Source organism: Sander vitreus, chromosome 8 (genome assembly GCF_031162955.1).
Source record: "Sander vitreus isolate 19-12246 chromosome 8, sanVit1, whole genome shotgun sequence".
NCBI lineage: Eukaryota > Metazoa > Chordata > Actinopteri > Perciformes > Percidae > Sander > Sander vitreus.
The window spans coordinates 33,205,716-33,229,689 of NC_135862.1; the positions used below are offsets into that span (position 1 = coordinate 33,205,716).

The 23,974-nt window shown below is 41.8% G+C and overlaps 2 protein-coding genes across 4 annotated transcripts in view; one reads left to right on the forward strand and one right to left on the reverse strand.

The window, feature by feature from the left end:
• Positions 1-7,502: 7,502 nt before the first annotated feature.
• mlycd (malonyl-CoA decarboxylase) lies at positions 7,503-23,751 on the reverse strand. The gene is made up of 5 exons (XM_078257874.1): positions 23,135-23,751; positions 17,413-17,525; positions 15,849-16,005; positions 15,257-15,409; positions 7,503-8,617 (listed from the first exon to the last, which is right to left on the reverse strand). Exons 1-5 carry the CDS (start codon positions 23,675-23,677, stop codon positions 8,072-8,074), a joined length of 1,512 nt encoding a protein of 503 aa, XP_078114000.1. The 5' UTR covers positions 23,678-23,751; the 3' UTR covers positions 7,503-8,071.
• Positions 22,694-23,974, forward strand: part of LOC144522636 (DNA topoisomerase I, mitochondrial) — a 43,420-nt gene continuing 42,139 nt past the window's right edge. The window contains exon 1 of one of the 3 annotated variants that reach the window (XM_078257871.1): positions 22,694-22,951. The gene's annotated coding sequence lies outside the window, so the exon portion shown is untranslated. Of the gene's footprint in view, positions 22,952-23,744; positions 23,831-23,974 lie in introns of those variants that run through there. The other 2 variants (XM_078257873.1, XM_078257872.1) reach the window with 2 other exon arrangements.

A 23,974-nucleotide genomic window follows, 5' to 3' on the forward strand; every position in this document is an offset into this window, starting at 1 on the left:
CAGATAAAAGAATCTTTTGAAGAGACAAGCTGGAATTCATTAAAAATGCTTGTCTCTAGTGCTATTAGGGGGTTTCAACTTTAGATGGTGTATGAATAACACTTGTAAGCTTTTAATGACATATTAATTAGTGGCATGACTTCATAAATGATCCTTAAATATCCTATTACGAATGTGAATGAGAGAAAAGGGATTCAGATCTTTTTTGCCTTTCAGGAGACTCAAGATCAGTTGTATAATGTTGCTGTCACCAGGGTTATCTTAGCTTGGGCTTGATGACTATATATAACGGAAAGCCTGTCATGCAAACATGGGGCATAAAGTTTAAAAGATGATGGCATTAACCAGGCAGGGAGGGGCTGTTGGTTTCAACATGGGAAGTGTAGGATCCAACATTTTTGGAGTGTAACCAAAAGTCAGGATATCTCTGCCTCTGCTGCATGAATGTTAGACCAATTTTTTTTTTTTTTGCCACGTCATTCCACCATTTTGGTCCAGGCTGAAATGTTGGATTGCCATTACATTTCGTGCAGACATTCATGGTTCCCAGGGGTGAATCCTAATAACTTTGGTGATCCGATGACTTTGCATCTAGTAAACCCGATTGACATTTGTGATTTTTGGTGAAATGTCTTGTCAACCATGGGATGGATATCATAAAAACATTGGTAAGGACATTCATGTACCCCTCAAAATGAATTGTAATAACTTTGGTGATGCTTTATCAGTTCATCTAGGGCCATCATCTGGTCAACGTTTCAGTTTGTTCAAGACTTTGGTTTATCGCCAAATACCTGCAAAATGAATCACATTTCCATCAGCCTATAGGCTGTACTTTGTGTTTATTGCCTAACATTAGCATGCTAACCACCAAAATAAGATGGTGAACATACTGAACATTATATCTGCTAAACATCAGCATGTTCTGCGTTTTAGCTCAAAGCACCACTGCTCTAGCCTGACGTGGTCATACTCAGATTCTAGTCAGAATATGAGTCTAGATACCGCTCCATTGTGTGTTTTTCAACCCAACCAGGAAAGAAAATGCATCTGCACTCAATTGGATAGACCGCCAACCAATCAGAGCAACGGAGTATGTGACGTATGTAGTAGGAAGGACGGCAAAAACATCTTTCCGGTCGACAAATGCCTTGATCGCGGTTCTCTGTTCCTCTTTTAAAATGAATGCGCTGTCGATATCTTCTATAACAGACGCGATGGCTTAATCTACACATCTCAATTCTCCAGCGGCAGCCATTTTTGTTGTAAACAAATTCAACCCAAGCGCTCTTTGGTGACGTGGTTGATTACGTTACTGTTGATCATCTGTCCATCATCGTATAAAGCCCGCCCTGACAATTTGATTGGTCCGAACAGCTCTGGTTAGAGCATAGTTGCTCCACAACGGATCACGTCCAGACCGAACTTACCGACCTCAAATGTTGTGGGCGGGGCTAAGTTCAGCTGGCATCCAGGCTACCACTGCTCAGTACAGCCTCACAGTGCCACTAACATGGCTGGAGACCCTTTAATGTGGATCAGGTAGTTTCTTGTAACAACTGCTGCGTAGAGTATGCATCTACACGACGTAGCTAGTGCTTTGGTAACATTGTGGAATATCATTCATCTACTGGTATAATGGCAATGATTTCAATAAAGAGAAGTTTGACAACATGTCTGCACAATGGAAAACTGATCGATAAATTACCAACGCCATTGTTTCATAAATTGAAATATTATGCTGTACATCTTTGTCTCTTCGAGACGTTTTTCTACTCAAGAGGAGGAACTGCTTTTTGCTTTGCCATTTAAACTTTGCTGCAGGGTGAAATAGAGCAAGTACAAACTATGTGTCAGAACACCTGTTCTGCTAAGTCTCTCAACATCTGGTACGTTTCCCAACTGTCAAACGTTTGGGATATTTGACTCAGTACTCAGTCTCTGATGCACAGTAGGAAGTGCTTTTCATTAGCAGCAAGAGGGACAGAAAGGTGTTTCCAAAACAATGTCCAGGTGGTCTAGATATCAAGGGCAAAAGATGAAGACAGGGAAGGACAAATGGAGGGTGATTTGTGAGTGATCATTACCTCGGGACCAGGGACTGTTTACCCGATCAATGAACTCGGCAACATAGCCAACTGAGTGTGTGTTTTACGCAAATGTGCATAACTGTGCTCTTTATGGAATGTGTTCAACTTTTTGTGTGTGTGTGTTTGTGTGTGTGTGTGTGTGTGTGTGTGTGTGTGTGTGTGTGTGAGAGAGAGAGACAGGTGGAGAGTTTTCCCACTCTCATTCTAACGGTCTGGCAGCTGTACCAGGCCTGAAGTGGCTGTCACGCTAGGGTGATGGCACCCATGCCTGTTTACTTTTTTCCATTCAATAATCCAATCTGATACAAGACGTCAGGTCAACTAATACTGACTAATTGCAATGGATGAAGGGGGTGGGGGGGGGCCATAAAATGTCATCACCAAGCCAAATTAGTTTTAATTACAGCCTATAACCAGATGTAGCAGATCTGTCAATCTCCAACTTGCTCCGCAACTGGGACAGAGTGGGTGTGTGGGGTGAGCTGAAAGGAATAACAAAGGAAGGTATGGAGGAAGAGAGAGAGCGGTTACAGGCATTTAGAAAAGCAAGGGAAAGAGGGTGTTTGGCCAGCCAACGAATCAGGGAAGCCTGTTTCCTAACTATGTGCTCAGTGTCTAACAATTCACTCTGAGTGAAACTCTGCTGCCCTCTAAAGGTAACATCTTGCAAAATGTGAGCATATTCACAAGGCTGCACGCATCCCTGTGAGAGTGTGTGGCTATCCACATGTGGAACGTGTGTGTATATGTGTGTCCTGATTGCCCGTGAAACCGTGAAGCCCTTTGAAGACGGATCTACGGATTGGATAGGCTGTGGGTGCAGGATCGGGTTACCAGAGGGTGGAGAAGGAGGAGAATGGTGGTGATGTGAGATGAGAAGCATGAAGGGAGGGCCAGCTACAGAAACCAGGAAGAATGGATTAACACACTTGGATGAACTCTACCATCACACACATACACACACATACAGGAAAGTCAATGGCCTGCAGGTAAAGTCAGCCGGCCCGGGACATTTTTTTTTTTTTCTCTCGCTCTCAGTTTTAACTGAAAATCCCACTTTCCCCACATCATCTCATACCTGCGTATATACTGCTGTGAATAGACCACACAATGACATTTAGAACTTGTGTGCAAAAGTCCTCGTCATAAAAAATGACTCGGGGGGGGGGGGGGATGCATTGATTTCCCTCAAATGTCAGGAGTAAGTGTTACAATAAAATGCCAAACCCTATAAAAATTCCAGAGGAACCTATCCTTCAACTTGAGCTGATGCCCAGAATAAACACATCAGAAAGTACATTGATTCATTTTAACACCACACCAGATACACTTTACTGACTTTAGTTTACTGAAAAGTAGGTTGAACTGTAGCTTGTTAAAGACTCTGAAATCATATTATTTATTTTTTTTCAATGAGTCTTAGTGAGCGATTCGGACCGACTTGCACACAACAAATTCTGCCAAAGTTGGAGCACTTTTGGTTATTTTACATTAGAGATTCCTGTCTATAGCCGCTTTCCGAAAGGAGGGATTTTTGCAGTTCCTAGAACATGACGTTCCTAGAACCCTTTTTTTTTCTCCTGTTCCGACTGGACCAATTTGGGGATTATTAAGTTCCTCTGACCGCAGTTCCTGTAACTCTTTCAGCGCCTACTTCAGGGCAGGGTCTTTTCCCTTTTCCGCATAGGAACCCTTTAGTGACCTCACAACGTCTGAAACACAAACAGTACATATTCTTCACTGTCTGTTGCAATTCGCCTACGTATGCTAACTCATAAGACAAACATCACGCATTCAACCAGCTAATTGTTAATGCTAGTGAAACTTACCCATCGTTTTGTTTGCCTGTTGCGCTCTGCTCTTCTTTATTCTTCCATCATATTAATTAGAATCATATTACGCTGGAGCTTTCATCTTCTGTGTTTCTCTGTTAAGTACTCCAGCCTAGTCTTTAAACGCCGCTGTTCGAAACTCCGTTTATTCTTTATCGTAGCGCTAAAGTCAAGTGACGACGCTATAAAGACCGTTGCCGTGCTTGCGTCACTCCCTTACCCCTCCTAACAGTTCCTATGGCCACTTGGCCAATGGGAATGCAAATGACAAAACCGGTTTTGGGGGAGAGTAGTTAGTAGAACTGTTTAGAAGTGGACTGTTCCTATAATTACGTTCCTGTAGCTACTTGGTCGGAAAGAGGCTTATGCCGTTTTATCCATGCTTTACTTAGTGGTTCAAAGTGGGTGGGGCTCTGGTTGGAATAGGTTATGTCACTTTTGATAAAACAATCATAATTCAGCAGCAACGCTTGAATCAAAATCTGATGACAGTGTTTATTTTTAAACCAAATCTGATCAAAACACACCCACACAGTCAGATGAGCATTTTTGAGTGTTAAATGCTTAATAAATAATACCAAAGGTTTTTTTTCTCCGAGATTTAACTTTGATTATTGCCTATTTAGTCATAAGTATTTAAAGTGTATTAAAAAGCAACATAGGCTAGTTGTCAGTACTTGGCAGAGGTCAGAGTTCACTGTATGCTGGCTGGGACAACAAATGACCAATGTTCCAAGAAGCTGACGTTAAAGGTTCAGTAAGAGTTTTTCCATCAGTTTAAATCTCAAAAATGAATGACATTTTGTTTTCATTCATGAACATTTTTCCTGCCATTTCTGCTTTTGAGGACGTCACTAGAGGATGAATCCGACAGTTTGTGTGCTCTGTTTTTCTCGGTGGCACAGGGATCACAACAAGTACTGGAATAGGTTTGTGTTCTGTGCCAATATTTACTGTCTATTAGAGCCCGACCGATATATCGGCGGGCCGATATTATCGGCAGATATTAGGCATTTTCCAAACTATCGGTATCAGCATTTATAATGGCCAATAAATGAATATTTATAAAATAAAAACGGACGAAACACCCTTCAACCATGTTCTGAGTGTTGGTGTTGCATAGTTTGTCCACCAGTTTAACCCTTTACGTTTCATATCTTAGGTTTGTATTTTTATGCATTTTATTTATCAGAACTTTAATATATTTTGATGTTCCTCTGTTCTGTTCTGTGACAATGAAACAAAACTGCATTATCATATTATTTTAGTGAGGACTCACAAATAACTACAAATAACCAATGTTAGGGAAATCTGTTTTCTTACGCGTTTCTGGATTTGTTTTTTAAATATATATCCGCCGATATATCGGAATATTGGATTTTTAAATCACCAAATATTTGTATCAATATCGGCCTTAAAAATCCTTAATCGGTCAGGCTCTACTCTCTATACCGTTCAATATAGTGCTTATATGAAATGACATGCAATTGAAACATTTCATTTAAGAAAAAGACACTACAGGTGTGTGGATGAATGTTTGGAGCTCTTTGATAAGTCAAATGTGACATTATGATTCTTTTGAACCATTTCCAATCAAAACTCATGACAGTATTTCAATAAACTGTTCAAGTGGTTTTGGAATGCAACGATTTGCTGTCATTCATTATATATATATTTTTTTTGACAACAATGTAATATAAAATACTACATACCGAGTTTATCAGTGATACAATCCAGAACTTACTTCAATCATTGTGCCCTTTAAACTCAAACAGCTTTTATATCTCAGACTTTATCAGAATGAATTAGAACATGAAAATGCTGCGGCCCACTCTACCATCACTCTGACTTTTTCTGGCCAGTGTGATCTGTGAAAAATGTATTAGCTTCATTTGTAAGGCAATTTCCTCCGAATGAGGAAAAAGAAATGAAATACACCACCGCCATGCACACATGGGCTCCCCATCTTAAAAAAAAACTAAAAGGATTGTCTGAAGTGCTGAATTATTTTTAGATGATGCATTAATTTCCACAGCAGACAGTTTCTAATCAATTGTAATCAGGTCTTCTGCTGCTTTTTGGAAAGTATTGGCTCTGAGACGTGTCAGACAACGGAGCATGTACAATATTGAACTTGGCTGTGAATCCATTATCAACATGTGCTGGGCTGGAAATTTAACAAAACTGCAATTTGGTTCGATACAAATGAAGACTGGTCTAAGTACACACTGCACCAATGTGGAAATTGTCAGTGATCGGAATACTTGCAGCGACATTTGTCTACAAAAAGCTCTGACATACTGTTCAATTTTACTGCCATTTGATCACAGATGTATCATAGTATCCAATGTTGCCTTCGTTACAATTACATATTCAGATCCCATTTGTTTTTTTTAAGATTGTTATTTTTAAGATTTTTTGGGGGCATTTTCGGCCTTTATTTTGACAGGACAGCTGAAGACATGAAAGGGGGGAGAGAGAGGGGGAATGACATGCAGCAAAGGGCCGCAGGTTGGAGTTGAACCCGGGCCCGCTGCATTGAGGAGTAAATCTCTATATATGGGCGCCTGCTCTACCAACTGAGTTATCCGGGCGCCCAGATTCCATTTATTTGACCAGCCAAAAAGTCAAATTAGCTCCATTTAACACATGGAAACTGGACTCGTTCTCTTAAGTCTCCACCGAGGAGGTTTTTATCATTCCATTTAACTGGAACCGATGTGTCCATAAATCAGATTTCAGAGCTGGAACTGCTCGCTGTGTGAGCAATTTGTCTTCTTAATCCTATGGGAAATACCTGCCTGACTACTATCCAAAAGTAATTACTTGCACTGTACGACATAATATACTTTTAAAAAGTTCATTATTAAAAGCTGCCTGACTTTTAACCTAAACCGCTCTGTGGTCACTACCATCGGTCGTTCTTGGGCAACAGTGACTTTAAAACAAGCTGCCAGCAGCATCTGTGGAATATGTCACTGTTGTTTCCATGGCAACCCATACCATAAGTGTGCACCGTCCACCACTGTGAGTGTCGCTTTTTTTGCGATGTCCCCTCGCACACAGAGAGGTATGGGTGTCTTATTGCCTCCGACATCTCCGGAAACACTCGCACGGTCTGTCACGGGGCATTCTTTTAAACACCTGTCCTTTTTTATGCCTCTTTATTCTCCTCCCCCCTTCCTTCACAACTGACTACCATCAATCTAGCCATTCATTTTGACTTTATTTCTCACTCCATTAGTTTCTAGGACGCAGAGCGGCACATGGAGAGAAGAGGGAGGGAGGGAGGGGGGGGGCAGTGATTGTGAAAAAAGAAAGTTTGGCTCCTTGGAGAGATAAAATGTAATTTCACAGTCAACTTCCTGTGATATATTATTTCACAACAATGGAGTGTGGGCTGATATGAGCCCTGCTTGGCACCTGTACAGAGCAGTTAGAACGTCAGCGATGGCACTCTGGTGTGTGTGTGTGTGTGTGCGCGTGTGCGCGCGCGCGTGCGTGTGTGTCAAGAGTGAGCACAGTTGAGTAGCCGTGAGAAAAAAACCAGTTATTTAAAATGAAATAATATTTCCAGTCAGTGATTTCATGCCTTTGTGTATTGAGCTTCAGTGGGAAAAAGCAGTGTAACAGCAGGTGTATATAAACCCTAACCCAAGAAAAAAGAAGACACAATCAGATACTCTCCCATTCATCAACATGTTTGCAGTGAGACAGTTCAGCCAAATGTAAGAATCTAAACATCATTTATTCCAGTAGCTGCACTCTCTCATTGCTCGTGCTTCACCATTACACACACTGTTATCCAGGAACATGGCAAAGCATTGATAGATGCCTCGTGCTTCATTAGCTGCAGTCTCTCAGCCTGGCAGGCAGTGACACAATATCAAACAGCTTCAACCAGAAGCCCATTGAGGCAAGAAGCCTAACCTATGCACACTACACACTGAAGATGGGATGAGACACCGAAATCTTCTAATTTCAATTCAGTTTCAATCAAGTGGTGCTTCCGAAGCGGGAAAATTAAAGAAACACGTCAAACATTAGAATCAAATTAAACAAAGTAAGTGTCTTAGTTAATGTATTAATGGTATCAAGTGCCATCTAACAGAGCAGTGGCGTATTTATGTGTGTTTCCACGTCTCTTTCTTACAGTTTGCTGTTCTTCTGAAATTGGGACACCAGCCCCAGCACCTGCTCTGATGCAACGATGACCTTATTCTGCAGGTAAAGAGCACTGTTTTTAGACGTCTCTGTCAGGAAGTAACGATAGTTCACCATGACGCCGCAGGAGTTGGCCACGCCCCTAGGGCTGGTGTCAGCGTGCCAGTTGAGCCGCCACATGGTGGCGCCGTTTTGCAGGTGGAAGTTGGCCACTGGATTGAGAGCGTAGCCCCGCCTCTTCTCGCCGTAGAGGTACCAGGCACAGAGACGCATCAGGACGGGCTCTAGGACACGGGTCAGGCGCTCGGAGCGCATCCACTCGCTGGTGGCGATCAGCTTGCGGAGGGCCTCAATGGCCGGGGGCCCCGGGGCTGAGTCAGTGGCCTGTTCCACCTCCTTCCACTCCTGCTCAGAGAGGAGGTCAGAGCCCCGGCCCTCCTTCCTGTACTGGCTGAGCAGCCCTTGGAGCCAGGAGGAAAAGCCCGGGATCGGAGACAGGCTGGAGAACTGGGCCATGTGAGGGAACTCGCTCTGGAAGACATGAGGAGAGAGGGAGGGAGGTAGAGTTAACCCTTAAAGTGCATACCTTTTTATAATATACAGTATACCATTTTACACCCTGTGTAGTCTCCGATGCCAGACCTTCCTGGTCTGGCTGATGGTCTGGCTAGTCCACACAACATTCCTGGAAGGGAGAAAAACGTGCTCTGGTTTATTGGCATATCTTTAAACCAATCACAATCGTCTTGGACGGGCTCTAAGCGCCGGACACAACGAGCGTGCCTCTGCAAAATAGCCTCTGGAAGGAACTTGTTTTGGTGGAACACGTGTACGTTCAGAAGTAGTTTTAGTCGTGCAACAGAAAACTCAGATTGGACAGATAGTCTAGCTAGCTGTCTGGATTTACCCTGCAGAGATCTGAGGAGCAGTTAACCATAGTCCTCACAAATCCACCAGAGTTTAGAATGCCAACACAAGGAAAGCTGAAGGTAACAGGACATTCGGCGGACCTTCCGGCAGCACCGGAGTGACTGACTTGACTTTTGTATTTCTTCACAACAGTCCTGGGTGGCGCTAAGCCCCGATAACAGAGATAGCGAAAGGGGAGGGACATAACACAGGAGATCTCAAGCTTTATCCCAGCAATGTAAATCCGTTGAGCCAGACGTCTGATACTATATATTGACACGGTCATAAGATGAAAAAGTTTGCTTATGTTACAGATGGTGCAGCATTAGTGTGTATGGCACAATGCACTTTCTTGGATGTTGGAGGGTTTTTTATAACAAGCCTGAAAATGAACATTTGTCTGAAGCAGCTGAAGGTGAGGGTTATATTGTAATGGAAAGTGATCAGTCAGATAACTCTGTACCAGTCACTCAGCAGTTACAGTAGCTTATGTGTAACAAAGTACAATTTGCATATAAACATATAATATTTTAAAATCTACGTTAAAAATATACAAATTCTGAAAATGAACTTTTCTATCTATCTATGAATGTTTCAAAAAATAAATAATGGCAAAACATATTTTTGGAGGGTTCACTATTACTAATATTATATAAAGAAAGGTTTAGAAGCAGTGTTATTTTATTGTGTTAAATATGGAACGGAAGACCTAAGGTATGCAGGAATGTTGAATGAAAACATTTAATGCATTTCAAGTGTTAAAAAAAGTTTTAATAACCCCCTATTTTGAAACGAAAATTTTCAAAAAGTTGCAGAATCGTTTACATGCATGCAGAGACACTTCCACACAGAATTGCCTCAACCTGCCTTAACCAGCTTTAAGAGAAAAACAAAAACAAAAAAGAAAGCTAGGAAAGGGATGGGGATGATATAACAAGGTAACGGTGTAAAGAAAACAGATGAGAGGCAGCAGAGATTTGATCCCCAGCAAAATCCAGGGGCACCAGCTTCGCAACGGCGGAAATAGGGGAGATGAACGCTCCACCTCGGCATCAAAACACAAAATAACATTTTCTTGTTTGCACTCAGGCTGTTGCTCAATCCGTTAGTTCCTCAGACAGGGACGGCATTCCAAATCAACTCCATTGCTTCACAATCCTGCCCCACTGATGGAGATGGATGATCCCCTCTCTCTCTCCCTCCCTCCCTCTTAGTCTATCCTCAGTCCCTTGCCCTCACCTCTCACCTTTAATACCTGTCCTTTCACTCGCCTCTCTCCCATGTCTGTCTCGAACACACACACACACACACACACACACACACACACACACACACACACACCCATCTCATGAGTTCTCTTCCACTCTCGCCAAAATCCTCCCCCTATTCGTGCTCTGGCGTCTGGGTTGATAAGTGACGAAGAGATGTGGCAGGCAGAGTGAAAGTGGCTGCTGAAAAAAGTGTCAGACAACCCTTTTAACACGCTACTCTGTAAAACTGTTTTCCTTTTCTTCATCCTCGATTTCGCAGTCTCTTCACTTTCAAATCGAGCCTCCTCACTTTCCACATCCCGCTGACTCTGCCCTTCTGTTTCTTCTCACTCCACACTATCATAATCACGCCTTCTTCACTCCAACCTCTACTCTTAACTACTGGGTGCTCCCATGTTGATGGTTGACAAAGAAAAGAGGGTGGTGGAAATAAGGATACAGGCGGCAGAAGAGATGAAAATGGAACAAGGGAACAATCTACAAAGACAAGCAAGACCTCCTCCCTTCACCTTAAATCACGGTGACCTTTTTCTTTTCCACTTTATCATTTATTAATCATCATAGCGGCCCCTCTGTGGCTGCGCTGCTCCCCTCTTCACCTTTACATAAGGTAAAGCCCTGTCACAAAGCCAGGGCCTCTGCAGAATACAAGTCTGTGTTGTGGTTTTAGTAAGCCTGCGCGTGGGACTGCTGGGATTGGTTGAAGTCGAGGGAAACTCCGGTTATTGGTCAAATTTGCGGTAAAGTTGGTGTGATTGGTCAAAATTGCCAGTCGCACCGAATTCACGGCGATGGTTGAATTTGCGTGAATTGTTGCGATCGCGACATCGCGAAATCCTGAAGGGACTGCAAAATAACTTCATAATAGACAAATATACAGATATGCAAAACAAATATTCATTAAGTCCTTTTAAACCATGGACTGTAATAATCAAAATAAGGTTTATTTTCATTTAAAAAGCTGAGAGCATTTTGTTTGCAGAAACTGCCTGCCTTTCTGTCTAACTCCAATTCCTTTTTCCCCCATCGTCACCGTCTATTAGTTACTGCTCTGCCTTTTTAGTGTAGTGTAGAGAAGCTAAAAAGTAGTACTCTTTTTTTTAGATTAGTTATTTTTGCATTAGAAAGACAACAAAGAGGATCGAGAAGATGCTGACTTGCAAAGCTAGTCTTGATGAAGAAAACATTCCCCATCTGAAATGCTTTTACAACACTGTGCAATATAACCTGCTTTCCAACCACTGACACAAGCAGCCCTAATGCTAAAGCAGAAAACACAACACAATATCTGCTGAGCTCACTGAACCGTATGTTGCCATTAATGAAAATGCCAATAAGCGAAAAGCTTGGATCAAAACAGTCCCTTTGCATGAATAACTGAAGTGGAAGCAGCTCAAAGCTCTAAAACCTGTTGGGTAGAGTGGCTTTTGATGTTCCATTCAATGTTCCAATCGTTTAACAAGTGCTAGCTGGAGTGGCCCGACATGAAGGGCTCTTCTGTGCTCATTGAGAGGGATGCATGAGATTTCATTACTGCCTGTCTAGTGACTACAGCTCTGTTTACAGTGGGGAGAACAAGTATTTGATGCACTGACGATTTTGCAGGTTTTCCCACTTACAAAGCATGTAGAAGTCTGTAATTTTTATCATAGGTACTCTTCAACTGTGAGAAAAGAAAAAAATCCAGAAAATCACATTGTATGATTTTTAAGTAATTAATTAGCATTTTATTGCATGACATAAGTATTTGATACATCAGAAAAGCAGAACTTAATATTTGGTACAGAAACCTTTGTTTGCAATTACAGAGATCATACGTTTCCTGTAGTTCTTGACCAGGTTTGCACACACTGAAGCAGGGATTTTGACCCACTCCTCCATACAGACCTTCTCCAGATCCTTCAGGTTTCAGGGCTGTTGCTGGGCAATACGGACTTTCAGCTCCCTCCAAAGATTTTCTATTGGGTTCAGGTCTGGAGACTGGCTAGGCCACTCCAGGACCTTGAGATGCTTCTTACGGAGCCACTCCTTAGTTGCCCTGGCTGTGTGTTTCGGGTCGTTGTCATGCTAAAAGACCCAGCCACGACCCATCTTCAATGCTCTTACTGAGGGAAGGAGGTTGTTGGCCAAGATCTCGCGATACATGGCCCTATACAGCCTCCCCTCAATACCGTACAGTTGTCCTGTCCCCTTTGCAGAAAAGCATCCCCAAAGAATGATGTTTCCACCTCCATGCTTCACGGTTGGGATGGTGTTCTTGGGGTTGTACTCATCCTTCTTCTTCCTCCAAACACGGCGAGTGGAGTTTAGACCAAAAAGCTCTATTTTTGTCTCATCAGACCACATGACCTTCTCCCATTCCTCCTCTGGATCATCCAGATGGTCATTGGCAAACCTCAGACGGGCCTGGACATGCACTGGCTTGAGCAGGGGGACCTTGCGTGCGCTGCAGGATTTTAATCCATGACGGCGTAGTGTGTTACTAATGGTTTTCTTTGAGACTGTGGTCCCAGCTCTCTTCAGGTCATTGACCAGGTCCTGCCGTGCAGTTCTGGGCTGATCCCTCACCTTCCTCATGATCATTGATGCCCCACGAGGTGAGATCTTGCATGGAGCCCCAGACCGAGGGAGATTGACCGTCATCTTGAACTTCTTCCATTTTCTAATAATTGCGCCAACAGTTGTTGCCTTCTCACCCAGCTGCTTGCCTGTTGTCCTGTAGCCCATCCCAGCCTTGTGCAAGTCTACAATTTTATCCCTGATGTCCTTACACAGCTCTCTGGTCTTGGCCATTGTGGAGAGGTTGGAGTCTGTTTGAGTGTGTGGACAGGTGTCTTTTATACAGGTAACAAGTTCAAACAGGTGCAGTTAATACAGGTAATGAGTGTAGAACAGGAGGGCTTCTTAAAGAAAAACTAACAGGTCTGTGAGAGCCGGAATTCTTACTGGTTGGTAGGTGATCAAATACTTATGTCATGCAATAAAATGCTAATTAATTATTTAAAAATCATACAATGTGATTTTCTGGATTTTTGTTTTAGATTCCGTCTCTCACAGTTGAAGAGTACCTATGATAAAAATGACAGACTTCTACATGCTTTGTAAGTAGGAAAACCTGCAAAATCGGCAGTGTATCAAATACTTGTTCTCCCCACTGTATGTGTGTATGCATTCATGTGTGTATAGGCAAGTGCTAGAACAAGTGGGATATTTATGATTCAGCACTGAGACTAAAATAAAAAAACTTTTGAAAAGCAATCAAACAAAAATCTTGCCTGCCACGGCTACATTTTCTCGCTGGAATAACGCTGTGCCAGCTAGGCCACAACTGAAGGCTGCCGTAAAGCCTTTTAATTGAATTCAGTGTGTGAGTCATACAGAGTGAAACATCCTAGGGAGGGGCTCTGCATGAGTTAAAGGCTGTATATGTGTACGTGTGTTGTGCACAGTCAATGATAAGGTGTTATTATGTACGTAGCTGTAATGGGACAGGCTGGTTTGAAAGCTTCACTGATAAGACTGGGTGTTTCATAGTTATTGTATTTAGATAACATGTGTTTACCTAACCTTGCCTCTTGTGACCTTATGCTTTACCCAAGCCAAGTCTTTATAGGAATTAAAATAGAATGGATTCAAGTAATCCTTCTATTACAATATTATATAGTAAGATATAAAATGGATTTGGCTCTAATTTCACAGTGTTTTAAATTAGATTTATATATATATATATATATATATATATATATATATTTATTAGGGCTGTCAAACGATTACAAATTTTTAATCGCGATTAATCGCATATTTTATCACATGATTAAAATTCTATTATTTTGCATTTCAGTTTTTACAGTTTAACAGTTTTTAAGTACATATTAACAATCGAAAGCAATGTATCTTGATTGGGAATCAAATGAATGCAAAGAAAGTTACTTTATGAACTTAATTTTAAGATCTGTAATTATTTATTTACTGTAAACAAAAGAAAAATGTGTGAATCTGTCATTATTGCACAATTCCTCCAAGTACCTAACTAAAACACTAAAAATCCCTATCCTTACTAGAGTCAAATTAGTGTTTAGTAACTCCTAAATAATGTTGATTACTCACTGACGTCCACTGATCACCGGTTAATGAGACAGTGTTTGCAGCACCTTGCAGCTGTTCAGTGTGGCTGCTTTCTCCGTGTGGTATGTGTATGGTGAAACGACTCCTCTCCCTCGATGGCAACGAGACAGGTCAACCGTAGTACGTCTTTAAGACCGAGTCCTCTACGATGCTGACAGGTCTGCAGTTAGTTGCCACCCGTTTAGCCCGCTAGCGGCTAGCATCATGTTAACTGTACTACTATGCTTAGCTCCGTAGGTGGTAGCTCAAGCTTGACGTGCTTGGTGATATTTTAGTTCGGCTTTACACAACGTGCTTATGGCTTTCGACTTGTCTACGAGCCGTCCGGGAGTTTTGGAAAAAAAAAAGCTCCATTCAGAGTTATTGCTGCTGTGTTTCTCCATCATGCCTGCAGCCTGCAAACAACAGCAGGATGTGTTCGGAGGAAGTGGCAGCTTGATTGTAAGTAACGGTGCTGCAAAGGGTCAAAATAGTAGCCTGTTAGGCACGACGCAAAGCCGAGTGAAATAAATGTAAAATAAATTAATAAATGCCGGCATGCGATTAACACTAGGCACTTCTCCACATGCACTGACAGACCTAATATATATATAAATATATATATATATATATATATATATATATATATATATATATATATATATATATATATATATATATATATATATATATATATATATATACACACACACACACACACACACACACACACACACACACACACACACACACACACACACACACACACACACATTATAATAGCAATGGAAAAATGCAGTTCATGCAGAGGCCAGTGTTTGAAACGATGCACAGTAAGAATTAATTTTGAAAACTAAACTACATCCTGCATCCCAGCCACACTAACCTGTAGTTCTCGGACCACCCTCTTGATGAGGTAGTTGCCCAGCTCCACCCCTTGAAGGCCAGCCTGGGTGGAGGAGATGGAGTAGAAGATGGCTGCATTTATCTTATTCACATCCTCGTCGGAGTCAAGAGTGGCGAACTCACGGACAATACTCTATGGGAAGAAAAACACACATTTCTGTCGAGTCACACAGACACAATGTGCATCACTCATTCAGATACAGTACAAGCCCATTCCCAGTGTTGTTGGCTGGATAGATGCAGCCAAGGCAGGAGTCTCTTATATCTGTGTCCGAGCTGCTGGAGCAAAACTGTGAATTTCACACCATGGAATATTCTCAAATTGCTGTGTTGTCAAAACTACCTTTTCCTCACTGTACACACCAAGGGAAGGAAGTCAGCACTGTAGAGGCTGCTCCCAGAGGGATATGTAGTTTAAAAGGTCTCTGTATTGTTTTTTTTTCACACAGCAATAATCCCATTTGTCAGCTGAGAGGAGAAACATAAGGTTGTAAATTCCAGATGTTTAGCTGTCCTCCAACGTGGTAAAGTGAGACAAACCGTTACAACAGCATGCAGCTCTTGCTTCTAACCTGAATGTTATCAGAAATGTCTTCTGTGAGGGCCACGTGCAGTACAACCAGGGGTTCTCCTGGCATGGCGGCATGGGTGAAGGCATAACAACGGCGGTATGGCCCCACTCTGCGCTTCAGGTCAGTCCAGTTCCTTACAGGGTGCACAGCCTCATACCTAGCAAAGGGCTGATAGTTAGTATTTCAGTTTTCAATTAACCGTTTGTTTAGCCCCGCCCTGCTTAGTTACCGTGTGCCACGGCTGTCACGCTTTCCATTTTGTATGACCCGTGCGGTTTATAGTGATAACAGGGCAGATTTACCACTCAAAATTGTTCATTGTTGGGTTGAGCTCATTTCGTAATCATCTCATAATCGATTATTGTGTACAATTTAATGTATGCCTAACAACCTTTCTGTTTACATATTCTGTTATGTTTTGCACATTCAGGAAGTGCCATGTGCTCAGTGCTGTAGTTTTATGTATCCAATTTATTTAGTATTAGAGCACTGCAGAATGTTTTGTTTTTGAAGCTTGAAAACCTATGAATTAAATATCCCATATGGCTTTAATAGAAAAATTTATTTGACGCATCGTGATGCATCGTGATGCATTGAGATATCGTAATCGATAATCGTAATAGAATCGGGAGATCAGTGAAGATTCACACCTCTAGTTTAAACGCCGTCTTTGATTTTTTTAATGTTTCCGGCTGACTTGTTTTAAAACAAGAACCCTATAAAATGTGTTTTAAATATGCACTTGATGGCTACATAGGCCTACATGATGGCTAAAAGATTGTGGCTAAAGCCCAATGCTAACAGCCAGCGCTCTCACTAGTTTAGTAGTTATTCATGTCTTGTATTGCAGTGTAGAGCTAGTTAGCTCTAGTATGATGAGAGTTGAATGTTTAATTCTTCAAAACCTTGTTTGGATGCTTTGCGTACATGGTTGGACAAGCTGTATGGAACAGTATGGCTCACTTTTAAGTTTACAAGAGAAGATGTAGTAGCTAATGAAATGCTCCTTGGCCTAGGAAGTAACAATGTGGTTAGGTTAACGTTACTGCTGTGTAAGCTAGCTGGACATGCTAACTTTTGCAGTTTAAGGTTAAACAGTTAAAGGTTGTTGTATTTAGGGTGCCCAGCCTGTGCTTCGAGTGTTTGTTTGACGTTAACAACCCCCGTGTTGTCTCCCGAGACCGGGCTGTTTCACGGTGTGTTCAGGGGCCAGGCAGCTAGCGGATCAAGGAGAGATGCCTACGATTTGAGACAAAAATGAAATTGTGCTGAAACCACGCAGGAACTCATAGTGCACCTTTAAACACACTGTTTAACCCATTCCTTACACTTCTGCTCTTTTGGTTTTGGAACAGTTAAATTAATTAACACTTTCACGCATGTGGAGAAGTGCCTAGTTATGGCTGCTAAGCTATGACTGGATAAAAACTGTTCAGGGGAGGGGTTTAGCAAAGGGTCGATTTGCATTACGCAACTGTATACTTTGTATACAAGAAAAGAGAGTGATGAAATAAAATATAGAGAGAACGATAAAAGAGAACCACAGTATAAGTGAGGCCCTTACTTGCTGATTCTCTGCAGGATCTCGCAGGGGGACTGCCAGGTGATTCTCTCCAGTCGGAGCAGGCCTACAGAGAACCACTCAGACAGCAAGCTCTTCAGCGTGCCGTTTAGGTCCTGGGAGAAAGGTGAGATTTAGAATTAACATCCACATCCAGCTGATAATTGAAAAATTCACCACATTCTTCTCTTTGCTGAGGACGGCTCAGCAGCCGGTTTGTCGAGAAAAATCAAAGCAGGATCACATAGTGCGGAACACTATGTATTGTGTAAATATGTAGGTACATCCTATGAACATGATGATTAAGAAGTAACCCAAGCACTCTCCTTGGACTGTTGCTATAGAGTTATTTTTTTGTCATTTTTTTCTTTCTTTATCTTATAAAGAAGAAACACCATAAACGTATTCTCTAGAAACTGCAGCTTTTATTCGACTATTAAAAGAAGTGGTTAAACACTCTCTTGTATTAAGAGAACTCACAAACTCTAACTTATTGACTGACAGCCAAGTTGCTTGAGTTTATCTGTCAGCTATAAAAAAAATTCCATATTACACATATTACATCTTACACACTGTGCAGGGTGGATGGTCCCCTGGGTGTCTGTATGCTGTTTGAATGTTTTCACATTATGAGTAGTGATTTGTTTGAGCTTGCAATGGGTGTACAGGAGGCACTTCAATAAACAACTTGCCATTTCAAAGCAGGCCTGTCCCCCTGCAAAGGTCAGACTTCATTTAAAGCAAATATCTAGCAGACACACAAACAAAGCTCACACGGTGCACACACTCAGGCACATAACTACAGCTTGTATTGGCTATATTGGCTGTTCCATAGGGTGACTTGACTTCAGGCTCACTTTAATGCCAGCTTGTCAGTCATAATAAAAGCTAATACAAACAAGCTTAACTATAGTCATGGTGTGAAAGCTACTGGCTGAAATTCTCTGTGAGCAACAATCATAACCAAAGCTAATAAAAGTTGAAATTCTTCCCCATATACAGTATATGCATCAGGCCCTGCATTATTCAGCTCTTCGTTGAGAGGTGTCACGCTGGAAAATTTCTATGAGTGAGGAGCAAATCAAAAGTAACCCTCAGGAAAAAAAAAAGGTTTAACAAAACTTCTAACACTATTTATGTGATGGTGTATGTTTTTTGTGTGTATTTGTTCTCCTAACCTTACACGGTGCCTGAGGTGAAATAATCTATGATGGGTGATAAGCCGCTGCCTTAGGTAGCCAATTCTCACTGACACAAAAGGAAGGCCAAACAGAAGATGAAGTCTTTTGAAATGGAAGGGTCTAGCATTCGAAGCCTGAGGTTAGGAGAGACACAGAGGAAAGGAGGGAAGGGAAAAGAAGAAAAGCCTGCACTCCATTAGAAAGAAAATAAAGCAATACATGAGCTGTGTCGATAGATGAGACTCCGATGCTGTGAGCCGATACAGCCTCGGTTACCTTGAACTGCAGTTATATTGTGATTACATAGAGCGATGGAGACTGCAGTGCCTGGAAGGAACCGCCTGTCTATCCAAGGCCAAACGACCACAGGCTAAGTGTTTTTGCAGGTCGAACTCAGAGCGTGCCAATACTTTTACTCCAGTAGGCTGCATGCCACTTTTCAGCCTGGCAGTCTGTCTGTGGGGTGAGAAATAGCCTCACTGATACTCTGTGAGATCCCAAAGAGCCAACTAAAACGATATCTCAGACTTGTCTTTACATCTTTTATCCACTCAGTTTGTAGACAGGTGAGCCAGAATGAAAAGCCTGGAGGTAGGAGTGATGAAGAACATCAAAAATCAATTACCCGAACAAGAGAGACTAATCTAGCATACAATTCAAGGAGACTCCCTTGCAAGAACCACAGCATTTGCAGCCTTGTTAAATCCAAACTTTCATTACTTTAGTCATTTTAGAAATTGTATGATTCCCCCCTCTATGTTTCTCTGCTACTTTGATTATCAGCATCATTTTCTGATTGCAGGTTTTCCTCTCCCCTGGTATGCACATACTCTCAATACAATATGTACTAAAAGCTTCATATTTACCATGACCTTTTCTCATTTTTAGCACAATCAATTCTGGCAATAACAAGAAAAGATTGCTATGCACCCCCAAGACCAAGGTGGTAAGCCTCAGTATGAGTACTCTGTAGGTAGCTTAGACCTTTTTTAAGCTACAAAAGGTCTCAGTGGGCCTTGGTTATTGAGATTAAATGCATCTGAAGTTCTGAACCACCTCTCAGCGGGGGATAAAATAGGTATTGAGCAGGAGAAAAGAGGTTAGATGTCCTCTGGCGAACAGACTCTTTGAAAATCATATTAAGCAATCACTTCAAATAGCCCTGATTGATCTCAAGCAGGGCAGTTTTATTTTTGACCATTGGCATAAACTGTTTGATGGTTGATCGGTTTTATCATCTTGATTTCTGCATTATTGTTTGACAAGCTGGTCCCAGGCCAACCACAGCACACTGAAACCACTCAAAATCACTATACAAACAAGCCATAACAACTTTAGATAAAAAAACTACGCTCTTCCATCACTGCTTAATCTAACCCTTGTGTTGTCTTCCATTCAATCATGTACTTGTCGTCCTCCCAGGTCAGAAAATCTACACTTTTTCTGATGTTTTTGTCTTTTTTTTCTGCACTTTTTGGCGCTTATTTGAATGTTTTTGGTGCTTTTTTTTTACGTTTAACGTTTCTTGTACTACCATGTATAGTAGAGTGCGGATCGGGCTGCATTTTTCTGTCTGAGCCCGGCCCCCGTCCGACAGAGCAGTAACCGAACCCAACCCGAGCCCGACAGGAATTAAGATATTTATGTTCGAGCCCGACACAGTTCAAATCAAATTTTTCTCTCATACTAATGACACATGTAAAAGCCCACTTTTATTAAGCAACTGTAGGAAGGCATTCGGAAATGTCAACAGATGAGCGTATCAGCGCACACGGGGCAACAAGTGCACGTTAATAAGCTGTTTTAAATTGAAAATATTCAATGCCTTATCGTGCTGATGTGACCGAGCCCGACCCGAACCCGAACATCATTTCTAAATATCTGTCCGAACCCGGCCCTGCCCGTCGGGTCCCGTCGGGTTTGGTTTAGGTATCCATCCTCTAATGTATAGACACCACGAACACCAATTTATTACCAGTAGTTTTACACTTATTTTTGAAATTCATCGTCAATTAACTTAATTTATAGGGAATTCTACCTAATCCTTGATTAAAAAAGCAGAAATTATGAATTATTCAGACTAATATTAAAGGAGAAGTTATGTGTCAACGTTAAGTGAGGATACTGTGTCGAAACATTTCAATTTATTTTTCAAATGCTAAAAAATTTAATAAAACACCAAAGATTCAATGAAAGTAGAGATATGATCTTTTGTTGTACTTGCGAAGCGCATTGTATGGAATCATCCATGTTATTTTGGGGTAATTAAAAAAAAATTTGGTAGTTAAAAAGAGACCCATATTTCTTGTTTTGAAAAACGGGTCAAATTTGACCCGAAGACAACACAAGCGTTAAAAAAAGTACCAGCTTTTAAGCTGGGAAGACCTAATGAAATATGGAAACGTATGCTCGGTGTATAAAGTCACTCACAACCTAGCTCCACCGCCACTTGTTGCCTACATCAACAGAAGATCAGATACTGTTTGAGTCACAAGGGGATCCTCAAGAGGAGACTGTGTTAATCCTGCAGAAAAGTTCTTTTAGTCAGTCAGTCTGGTCCATCAGTGGGGCAAGAGAGCGGAATTCAATCCCAAAACCACATCAGACAGTTGAACACATACGTCTTTTACTAAGCAGCTAAAACAATGGACGGTCAATACATAAATAAATAGAATTGAATTGAATCTCAGCATAACTACTTAACAAATCAGCAGTTTGTGTGATTGAGAAAAAAGGTGGGCGTGACGTGTCAACTATGACAGAAGAAGTATTTGGTTTAGATTAAGCCACTAAATCCCATTGTGTTGTCTCCATTGCAAAACCATAGTATCTTTCTAGATGGTGGGGTTTTGTACTTTCTTTATGTCTGCATCTACTAGACACACCATCCTGCGTATACTGTAGCTTTAATAAAAGAGCTGGTGGCCTATGACACACAAATAGCAATTCTCCAGCCTGCAAGCCACCAGTCAATTTAGAAATGACGCTTCATGCAGCGTCAACTCAGTATGACTCCCACTTAGAGATACAGCCAACATAAAGAACACAAGTCAGACTGATGGTTAAAAAAAACACACTCCCTCATCTTGTGGGTACTCAGTACTGCAGAAAGAAAGTAGTTGGATATGCAGCCTACGGTGCACTTTAATTACAAGCTGCACTCCTAATACATGTCAGTAAAAGAGCATGTTAATCACCACTAAGTGAGTGAGCATACTATCATACTATAAAACATCTATCATCTGTCTTTCATACTTTGTAAAACTAACAAACTAAACTAAGTACATGGAATAAACTTGAAGACATGCTTGCTATCTGAAAGATATTCCACTCTTATTCCAAGGTGTGCATGGAACCAGGCCGTATCTGTCCGAGATTTTAACCGTTTGTGAAAACAACAGGTCATTGCGGTCGTCCCGTCAACTGGTTTTTAGAAGTCCCAAGGTCGAGGTACAAACACTGGGGTGATTGCGCTTTTGCAGTTGCAGCATCAAGACTTTGGAACAAGTTACCTCCTGACATCCGCACTATAACAGACGCAGCTCGTTTTAAATCTAACCTTAAGACTTATTTATTTAGAATGGCTTTTAATACATAGTAGCCTTGTGACATTTTCCATTTTTTGTGTTTTCATGTATACTTTTTCTGATTTACTGTATGTTATGTCTTACTGTTTTTACTTCATGTAAAGCACTTTGGATGCCTGCTGTTTGCTGTAAAGTGCTATATAAATAAATGTTGATTGATTGATTGATACACTTACACTCCAGTGCTGGACTGAATTGAAAATGTAATTATATTTGAGTATAAATGACTAAGCAATGGGTAGCTTTTCTAAAAATAAGTTGCCAAACACTGTGCCGTTAAGGGGGCAAAGAGCATGGGGACCATGTCTGTGTGATGAAACATTTTAGGTTTTTTTTTCGCCCCACTGCCTCTCCTTTCAATTTGTTTTTCGCTTTGTCTTAAAAAAAAAAAAAAAACATTCAACATAGTCATTACATGCCTGATTCATCAGCTCTTTCACCTTGTTGCTGCAGCCGAGTAGCTCTTGCCTCTTCATGTGTTAGAATGAAATATTATTATAGGGTCTATGTAAACTCAAGGGCGTTCGAGGATCAGCGGCAGCTTTAAACACTACTCTGTCGTGATCTGCCCAGCCAAAATGAGCAGAAAATATAAAGGAAGTCTTGAAATTGAGCAAAACGCCTTAAGCTACTAGGAAGTTAAAAGTAGTAGTAGTTTCTCTAGTTTGGCTGGTAAGGAAGGTAAACTGGGGAAAGGGTCGTTGCACTTGAGCTGTGAGGAAATGTGAGCCATGTGATTGAAACTAGGAGTGCAGTGTGTGCCTCAGTGTGGGGGTGAGTTGTGTAAGCATTGCAGCTATACTGAGCCTATTGCTAATGGTGTTTAAATAAACCACATACAGTCTATAAAAATCTATGACGTTCAGTTGCTCAAGCAAAGGTGCCAAAACGCCTAAACGCAAACGGCACCGCTTGACTCATGCGAGCACCCGTAGAAAATGTAAACAAACCATTTACCCTGATGTGCGGGCTCTCGCTAGCTTTGGATGAGATTATTTCAAGAACATCGGCTCGGAGATCCACCAGAAACTTCACTCCCCCCTCGACCCTGCTTATATGATTAAGCAACTGTTTATAACGTGGAGTCAAGCCGTACCGCAGCCTGTCTTCAACTTGCAAAACGGTTGCCACATCTCGCAGCTGAGTGTCCAACAGCCTCAAGGCGAGCTCTGAAACGCTTTTGTGGTCTACTCCGAAGTCTTGCGACAGCTTCACCAGGAAGCCGGGTTTGTCTTCCTTCTCGAGACTGCCGTAGAAGTGCATAAAGTCCAAGCTGTTTGATTCGGGAGGAGGAGGGGACTTGTCTCTCGTTTCGTATGTGGGTAAAGGTGCAACGACCCTCGCCAGTATCTCCTCCATGCCCGTGACACCACGAATTGGGGTCGAGTAGCAACGCCAACCGCTGACGTCCGAGGCTTCCAGAGCCGCTTTGAGGACAGTCCGCTGTCGCCAGCACCTCACACTGCTTCGAAAAGCCCGGATTGCAGAGTGGGATATCATCGCCGGGAGGGAGCTCAGCTGTCTGTTTGGGTCCCACGACCAGTGAACACACAGGAAGGAACCGTTTCCGGGTCTCTTAAAGAGACAGTACCATTAGTACAGCTGTCATGGCAACAAGTCAGAAGGAGACAGCGCTGTGGAAATGCCTAGAAAGTGATTTTCGTTCCACAAGTTTTAAAACACGTTTTTTCATAGACAACATCCTTTGTGTTAAAAAGTTATCTGCAAAAAAAACCCCAACTCCATTTCATTGTGCACAATCCATTAATGTCAGTAGGCCTACTATAGCCTACAGTA